This window comes from Bos javanicus, chromosome 4 (assembly GCF_032452875.1).
Source record: "Bos javanicus breed banteng chromosome 4, ARS-OSU_banteng_1.0, whole genome shotgun sequence".
Taxonomy (NCBI): domain Eukaryota; kingdom Metazoa; phylum Chordata; class Mammalia; order Artiodactyla; family Bovidae; genus Bos; species Bos javanicus.
In genome coordinates, this window is record NC_083871.1 from 10,457,259 (window position 1) to 10,466,816 (window position 9,558).

The 9,558-nt window shown below is 43.2% G+C and overlaps 1 protein-coding gene across 1 annotated transcript in view; it reads right to left on the bottom strand.

The window, feature by feature from the left end:
• PEX1 (peroxisomal biogenesis factor 1) overlaps positions 1-9,455 on the bottom strand; it is an 81,737-nt gene extending 72,282 nt beyond the window's left edge. The window contains exons 1-2 of the mRNA XM_061413425.1: positions 9,228-9,455; positions 2,087-2,230 (exon numbers count right to left, since the gene is read on the bottom strand). Of these exons, the coding sequence (XP_061269409.1) occupies positions 2,087-2,230; positions 9,228-9,353 (270 nt within the window). The 5' untranslated portion in view covers positions 9,354-9,455. The remainder of the gene's footprint in view (positions 1-2,086; positions 2,231-9,227) is intronic.
• Between the last annotated feature and the right edge of the window lie 103 nt (positions 9,456-9,558).

Below are 9,558 nucleotides of genomic sequence, written 5' to 3' on the forward strand. Positions count from 1 at the left end.
AAGGGAAATACATCCTAGCACAATACACGTTTTAAAAAATAATATAAACATAACCATTTAAAGAAAAAAATGTAAGTTAAAAAATAGAAGAAAAACAATGATGTCATCAAGTCAAGGCTTGATCTAGTATATAAATACTATTGTTTCTAGATGTTCCGCAACAAACTTCAAGCTATGGTGCTTCTGGAAAAGTTAGTCACACACTGAAATAGAGATCAGAACCAATCATTTAGAATTATTCAGAAGTATAATCATTCACAGCTAAAATATAGTGAAATAAATACTCTGTCACTCCAGTCTACAGAGACACAGGAAGGTTAGTGTCTCTCAGGAATCTGGAATCCACTCACTTTCTTTCCACTTCTATGGGCATTTCTGGGGATTAGAGGAGTAAGAGCCCCCGAGGAGTAAATGCTCCCTCTCGCTTTTGTGGGTTGGAGCAGAATTTCCCCGAGCATCTTGCCCGCTCCCCAGTTGTTCCCCTCGGCGCCTCCCACAAACACTACTCGAAAGGCGGGACTCTGAGGAGGCATAAAGCGAGAAGCTGGTGTCCGGTCAAGCCAGTCCACTTCCTGCCCCCATCAATGACGGGGGCACAGCGCCTTAGTGGAGCCGCTGCAGTCCATACAGAGAACGTGCAGCAAATTAGACAGCAAATTCACTTTAGAGCAGATGGGAATTAAAAACAAGCAGGCCTGTTCAGGGTTCGGATATTTCCCAAAGAGAAGTGCCATGTACACAGAGAGCAGAATTATGTTAGTTATTTCCATAACTTGCTATGGAAACCTGGGCAAAACAGTCCATTTCCCTAGGTTTGTAGAACAAGGCAGCAAAGTCAGTGATTTGTAAGGCTACTCTGGTGCTAAAGTTTTAAGATTCCAGCAAAAATTTAAGGTAAGCAAGAGACTACTGCTAGGCCAATGGATTTCTCATCAGTGGCTTATTCTCATTATCAGAAATGCACGTGAACAAAACTAACCTGTGTTCAAAATAAGTTAAAACTTATTTTGAGAAACTGGTGTGTGCATGCTAAGTCGCTTCAGTCATGTCCGACTCCGTGCGACCCTATGGACAGTATAGCCGCTAGGCTCCTCTGTCCACGGGATTTTCCAGTCAAGAATACTGGAGTGGGGTGCCATGCCCTCCTCTAGGGGATCTTCTGGGCCCACGGACTGAACCGGAGTCTCCTGCATTGGCAGGTGGGTTCTTTACCACTAGCGCCACCTGGGAAGCCTCATGAGAAACTGGTAATAGAAAGCAATTTAGCCCCATCTATCAAATTTGTATATGTGTGGCACCCTAGACTTGGCGATTCAGTTTTGAACATCTATTTCATTTCTGGGAATTCCCTGGCAGTCCAGTGGTTAGGGCTCCATGCTTGCACTGCAGGTGCCACACATCTGACCCCTGGTAGAGAAACTAAGGTCCCACGTGCTCCACTGTGGCCCCCCCACCAGAAAAAAAGTTTTTCATTTCATACATATACAGAGATGCTCAATGCATATTATCTTAACATATGGAAAGGATCTCTGATACAGTTTGTGGGGGGAAAATTGCAGAAAATATGTATGATCTCCTTCTTTAACTCCTAACGGTCTAGTGAGACCCCACAGTACACACTCATTCCGAGGCTGGGGTTAGAGAAAGGGAAAAACATTTTTTACTTTCGATTGTAAAATATTTGTACTGAATATGTGTTACTTCTGCAGTTTAAAATATTTAAAAACATAAACTGGTGAATATGATAAAGTAGAGACAGACATGAGTTCTTAAGCTTTGGAGTTTACAATTTAAGCATAGTAAGTAAAACTGAATAATTCATAAAGAATAACTGAACAAATTCAGGAACCTGGAAACTGAGTACAATAAAAGGTAGACTAGAAAATCAGCTAGTGAGCATGGGAGACTATTAGATGCTGACTTAACAGAGCACGTGACAGGTAGTATGCATAACTTGGATATCTTATGCTGGTTGCAGTAGCTCACAAGTTAGGTGTCATCTTATCTCCCTAAGACATACATCTGAACTTTTACTTCTTTTGCTATATAACATTTTAAACAGTCACTGTCATCAGTTTGTGCTTACCTGTGCCCCATTTGAGAGTCCAAGTTTCTGACCAACTTGTCTGTTAATTTCAGCCACATTTTCACCTTCATCACTAAAATGTCTGCCTTCCACCCAGCTCAAGAATGCAGGCTGGTGACCCCAGGCTACTTCTATAGCTTGATTCTATTTATTCAAGAAATAAGAAATGGGGGAGAAAGGTTTTGAAAGTTTTTATACGCTTCTCTGGATTCACAGAAAAGATAAACTACAACTGCAATGCACATGTACAAAAAGAGTTCTATACATAGTTGATAGCTCTCTGTGACCACCTTCATCACAGCATTTAAAGCTGTAATCATTTCCAGTTCCTAACGTGACGACACTATGGGTGAAACCAATACCTGTATATCCTTAATGGCAGGATAAACTGATTCAGCCACTCCAGAGTTCACAGCGGCAACAGCAGCAGGGAGCCAGTAAACTGAGATAGCCTTTGACTTATTTAGGATTAATGAGTCAAAGAAAAAACCACACCAGAACATATCCCTGCAGTATTTTCTATAATTATGAAAACTCAGGGCTATCTTTATATGTCTAGAAATATGGAAATAAGCTATAAATTTACTACTTTAGTAAAGAATAGGTAAATAAGTAGAAACACGTAATCAATAAAAAGCGTTAGCATTTATTTATTAGATGAGTAATAAAAGCACATGGTAAAAGCACAGAAAGTATAAAGACATAAAATGTGAGGGCTGGTTCCTGTTCCTGAGATTACTGTTAATAGCTTCTTTTATGCATTGTAGAAATTTTATATTATTCAGCTTAAGTAATTTTAAGCCTTGAACTATGGAAACATATTTATAAGTCAAAAAAGCAAAGTATAAAATTTATTCTCATTAATAGCAATTATATAAGTCATTAATAGCAATTATATAAAATATGTAAGTGTATGTCTAAGGATTAAAAGCCATTTTCTATGATTAAAAAAATTACAAACTTATTACAGAAATATTAGAAAGTACATAAACCTTGGAAAATATATAAAAGGAATTACTGATCTTCCCATGTGAATTATCAACCATGTGATATAATTTGGTCTTTCCTGGCTAACCCTTTTCTCTACGCACAAGTTAACTGTTGTATTACAGTTATGATTTAGTCTCCTTTTCCCCCACTTATACTTGTTATTCTAAGTATTTTCACATACAGATCATTTTTAATAAAAAGTAAGGGCTTCACTAACAGCCATTAACACTCAACATCTCAGGAAGTTTTAGTACTGTTGTGCTGTGCTAAGTCGCTTCAGTCGTGTCCAAATCTTCGCAACCCCACAGACTGTAGCCTGCCAGGCTCTTCTGTCCATGGAATTTTCCAGGCAAGAATACTGGAGTGGCCATACCTTCCTCCAGGGTATCTTCCCGACCCAGGGATCAAACCTTTGTCTCTTACATCTCCTACATTGGCAGGTGGGTTCTTTACCACTACTGCCACCTATTAAATTCACTTAAATCAAAATAAATTTATTAAGTTTAAATTATTAAATTCATTTATTTACATCAAATTTTACTATCTCAAAACTAGCTATGGACTGCTTATTGTATGTCTTTTAGTAGGAGAAATTTCAAAGAATGTTGGGGCCACTTCCAAGACAATATAAGGTACTTTAAATTTATTAAAACTTTGTTTATAAGAAATCATCGTTTATCACTTAGTTGTGTAATTTTTCTCGCAATTCTCCACAGGAGAGTCCAACCTGTCTGGCTGACAAAATCTTTCCACTGAGAACAGTGTGATATGGCAGAAAGAGCCCCAGATCTGGAGTCAAGTCTTCAGTTACTGAGTCAGCTGTTACTACATGAGCTGAGAGGATGAGAGTCTGGGATATCAGAGTCAGTGACTTTTAATCCAGATCAATTCTCCTACTTCATATGAAGAAACTTTTAAAATCACAGATGTTAAATAAGGAAACATGCCCTGCAATACTGAAACAACAACAACAACAACAACAACAACTCACCAACTCCCTGGAAAAGGGAAAAATCAACTTTGTGAAATATGAAAAATACTTCACTTATTCCTTTAGTCAAAAGGTAGTCACCAGGGACTTACCTGGTAGTCCAGTGGTTAAGAATCTACCTTGCAATGCAGGGGACATGGGTTTGATCCCTGGTTAGGGAACCAAGACGCCAACTAAGCCCGCAGCCCCAACTACTGAGCCCTTGTGCTCTGAGCCGACACATCACAACTAGAGAGTCAGTGCACCACCGTGAAGATCCTGCGTGACCCAAGCAAGACCCCCGTGCCACCACTGAGATCCGATGCCGCCAAATCAATACATATATATATATTTTTTAAAGTGGTAAGCAGACCCATATGTTCAGCTGCATTTAGTAAACTTTGCAGACTAATGTTCTGAGTCCATTTTTATGTCAAAAATCTTTCACTTGGACCACAGAGCCCCTGGGCACTCAGGAAGAGAGAAGAAAAGGACACACTGTAGAGAAAGGAGCCCCTTTTCCAAGAGTTCAATCAAATTAACAAATGACCGACCATCCGCTGTTCCTGCCACTAAGTCGCTTCAGTCGTGTCCGACTCTGTGCGACCCCAAAGACAGCAGCCCACCAGGCTCCCCTGTCCCTGGGATTCTCCAGGCAAGAATACTGGAGTGAGTTGCCATTTCCTTCTCCAATGCATGAAAGTGAAAAGTGAAAATGAAGTCGCTCAGTCGTGTCCGACTTAGCGACCCCATGGACTGCAGCCTACCAGGCTCCTCCGTCCCTGGGATTTTCCAAGCAAGAGTATTGGAATGGAGTGCCATCGCCTTCTCTGGACTGACCATCTAGTTTTGCCCAAACCCATGGTATCAGTATCACTTGAAGGGAACTGCTGGGTAAAACCACAGGCTGCAATGCCTTAGTTCAGCCAGGTCCCAGGCCTGGCTCATCTCTGGCTAACACAAAGGAAATGCAAAACTGTACCTGGTTATTTTTGGAGGGCTATTTACGTTCATTTGGTTGCACTCAGTGTGGATTTGAATCCACTCCCCTGCTTCAGCAGTGCAGACAAAGTAACTGAGTTCCAGTAGTGGTTCTCAGCTGAGGGTATCTGAGCCCCAGGAGACATACAGCTATGTCTTGAGACACTCTGGGTCACGACGGGGAGGAGGGGTGTTGCTGGCTCTAGTTGGGCAGAGGCCAAGTTGCTGTTAAATAATATTCTACACTACACTACCCAGGACAGAGCCCCACAACAACAAATTTTCCAGCCCAAAATGTCAATAGTGCCAAGGTTAAGAAATCCTGAGTTAAAGCATACTCTGGGTACCGAGTCTTGAAACACGGACTTGGACAATAAGATAATATTTGAAACACAGAACAGAGTATAACAAGTGAGCTGTTACCACACAAACACAGCAGTGAAGTTCTGAAAAGGAGACAAATATGGGCAGGAGAGAATCTGAAACTACATGGGGGAGGTAGGATTATGCTGTTTTTAGTAGCGTCAGATGCAGAAAAATGTTTTCGGGAAGAATAGCTTGAGGAAGAGTACAGAGGTGGGAAGGAGCTGGGTTATGGAGGAAACAGTGAGAAGGTGAGCATGGGAGAGGTAGGTGAGTTATTGTTGTTCAGTCGCTCAGTCGTGTCCAACTCTGTTGAGACCCCATGGATGGAATCTGCCAGGGTCCTCTGTCCATGGGATGTTCCAGGCAAGAATACTGGAGTGGGTTGTCATTTCCTTCTCCAGGGGATCTTTCTGACCCAGGGATTGAACCCACGTCTCCTGAACTGGCAGGCAGATTCTTTACCACTGAGCCACCTGGGAAGCCAGGTGAGTTTTAGACGAGGGCAAATTAACTGCATGGAAATGTACTGGCTGATTTCCTTACACATTAAAGCACAGACATGACCTAGATATAGATAGTCTCTTTGACTGTGAACATTGTATGATTCTGGAGTAGTGGGTCTTGACTCGGTGCATCCAAGAAGCCTTAAGATACTTTTTTAATAAAACTACAGATGCCTGAAGTCCACTCACCCCAAGATTCAGATTCAGCAGTCCATCAAAACACCAAAATGTCTATTTTTAAAGCGTTTAGCAACACAGTAAATACAATTACCACTGCTGCATTAATACATGAAAGTGGTTGGAAGTAAACGCTGAGTTCTCATCACAAAGGAAAACATTTTTTTTCCTTTTTATAATTTTGTATCTATAGGAGATGACGGATGTTCACTAAATATTTTGATAATCATTTCATGATGCAAGTCAAATCATTACGTGCTGTACACTTTAAACTGACACAGGGAGACTTCCCCGGTGGTCAGGTGGCTAAGACCCTGCACGCCAATACAGGGGCCCGGGTCTGATTCCTGGTTGGGGAACAAGATCCTGCAAGACGCAACAAAGATCAAAGGTCATGAGAGCAGCAACTAAAGACCCAGCAGGACCAAATAAAGAAATAAATATTAGGAAAGAAACGTACACAGAGCTGTATGTCAATTATATCTCAATAAAACTGAAAGGGGGAAAAAAAAAAGGTAAGTCTGATACAGTTCAGAAAATCATTCTAACTTTTTTTCCTTTACAGTATCATCTGTATTATGTATTCAATGCTTCAGCTGATGTAAAATAATTCAACTTATTAACTCCTAATTCATGCCTTTCTGCCTTAATAATTACTCATGGGGGCTTCCCTGGTGGTCCAGTAGTTAAGACTCCACCTGCCAATGCAGGGGACACGGGCTCCCTCCCTGGTCTGGGTAGACCCAGGTGCTATGGGGCAGCTAGGCCCACGCGCCCCGGAGCCTGTGCTCCACGGGAGAGGAGAGAAGCCACCTAGATGCCAAGTCCTCGAACCACATAGAGTAGCCCTTGCACGCCACAACTAGAGAAAGCCCACGGGCAGCAATGAAGTCCCAGCACAGCCAAAAATAAATAAACAATGTAAAAATTATGCTTTCTAACTCAATAATTTCTGAAAGCCTATTTTAACCAGAAAATAAAACAATGTTTTATTATATATTACACAAAGATATGTTACTTTTAACTTTTTCTTAAAATATAATTATAGTATCATTTTTAATGTCTAAAAATTGAATACAATATAAACGTTCAACCAGTGAACAATTAAATTATGGCAAACTTATGACAGAACACTAATCAACCTAAAATTAATCAATGTCCCTTGTGGTTCAGCTGGTAAAGAATCCGCCTGCAATGCAGGAGACCTGGGTTTGATCCCTGGGTTGGGAAGATCCCCTGGAGAAGGGATGGGCTACCCCACTCCAGTATTCTGGCCTGGAGAATTCCATGGACTCCGTAATCCATGGTGTGGCAAAGAGTTGGACACAACTGAGCAACTTAAAAAAAAAAAAATGACAATTACCTTTTAATAAAATAAAACACTCATAAGACTGTAAGAAAACATCAGTATACAAAACTACCAGTGTGTGCAGGCCTTGATTTCTGTTAAAAATAGAGATTTGAAATAAAACAAAGATTTGAAACAAAACTGGAAGATTTGATCCAAACTGTTAACGTTTGTTATCTCTAGGTTTGGGAGTTATGGGTACCTTTTATTCTCTTGTTTATAGTTTTCCATGCTTCCCAAATTTTCTACATAACATGTAGTACTTTTATAATTAGGGAGAAGAGTTGGCCTAGTCTTCTGACACAGGCTAGACAGAAACAAGTTTGTTCCAAGGCTAAGGGAGTTTAAGTTTCAAAAAGATATCCATGAATTAATTCTTGCAAATACTTATCAAAGGCTTAAAATTTAAAACAAAGATGAAGACCGTTAAACCTCATACAGCACCCACATTCTAGGAGCAAATTAGTTACTATAAGGAAGCACTCCTATAAACTCACCAGGTGAGGAGTGTTTCCAATAAACTCCTGAGGTGATGATTTAAATTTCCATCAGAGCTGACTGAGAGCACGGGGGCGGCAGGATCTACCTAGGGCTTGGTGACAAAACTAACTTATCTCCTGCCATGAGGGATAGTTCATTAGAGCCTAGAGACTGTCTGCTGCTCAGATGCTCAGTGACTCTTTGCCACTCCACCGGCTGTAGCCCGCCAGGTTCCTCTGTTCCTGGAATTCTCCAGGCAAGACTACTGGACTGGGTTGCCATTTTCTCCTTCAGGGGATCTTCCCCACCCAGGAATCGAACCACCGTCTCTTACATCCCCTACCTTAGCCAAAGGATTCTTTACAGCTGTCACCCGGGAAGCTCCAAGAGACTCTCTATAGTAAAAGCAATAATGGCAGGATCCACTGAAATTAACATGCTTTGAAAGACTGGGGGAAAACAATCTAGAAGAGTGGTTAAAGGGAAGTAGCTAAAATGGAGAGGTGGGATATTTAAAATTTTTGCAAACTCCTAAATATTTCCTGCAAGGATCAGCCCGTAATGGGTTCTATGCATACAGGATTTTCAAAGATTTCAAGTATCTTTTTGTCCTCATAGCACACTCAAACTGGTAGACCAGGTGCCTCTATTTTATAATTACGAAACTAGGGATGTGGTTAGAACTATGAACAACCACAATCACAATGTCCAGAGGGCAACTAGCTGCAGAAGTCCAAGTATGCATAATCCCACTGCACGTTCCGGGCACACCTCGGCGGTATTCTGAGCAGCGGAGACGCAGCGAGAACCTTCATCTTATTAATCTCTCTCGCAGCTCAGTCTCTATTAATTTACAGGAACTCTTGGGCCACAGTCAGGCAGGCGCACCTGGAAATCACTGGCAGCAAAAACGTTTTTTACGATCGAAACAAAACACAACCCGCAAAGACAAACCCGACTTCTCCAGAGCTTTTCCAACCTGGAGTGAGGAATAGCTGAATTCAGAGATAGAATTATCAGAACGTTTGAAAGCCCAGTTTCACCGAGTAAACACCTGGAATACGTACGGCAAGTTAACGCAAAGGCCCGGGGCTGCACCCGACATGGTAGGGCTGCAAAGACCGCCCGGACCAATCCTGCTCCAGAGCGGCCCACGTTCTGGCTGCTGAACAGGTCGGCGGCGCGGGGAGAGCAGCCCGCGTCCCGCCGTAGGGAGACACCCGAGCGGCCGCTGCGTCCCGAAAAGGCCCGGGTCCTGGGCGACCGCAGAAGGCCCCCTAGGAGTCCCGAGTCCGGGCTGGGGAGTCCGTGGGGCGGGCGCGTTACCTGGAGCAAGTGCAGCTGGGCCACTAGGCGCCGCGGCAAGTGAAGGAAGCAGTCGCGCGCGTTGGTGAAGGCCACGGTCACGGCCGCCCCGCCACCAGAACCCGCCAGCCGACCGCTGCCCCACATCCTCCGCAAGCCAGGGCCCCGCCGGAGGCCCACCCCAGCGGACCGGGCTAACTGCGGGCCGAGGGCGTGCGGGCCAGATACGCTTGATCGGCTCCGCCCCCAGGTCCCGCCCCTCGCGCCCGTCGCGCCTCGGTAGCGGGAGCGTCAAGCAAGTCCACTCCGGCTCGCCGGGCCTCTCCGCCGCGCCGCTGGAGGGCGGCAGCTC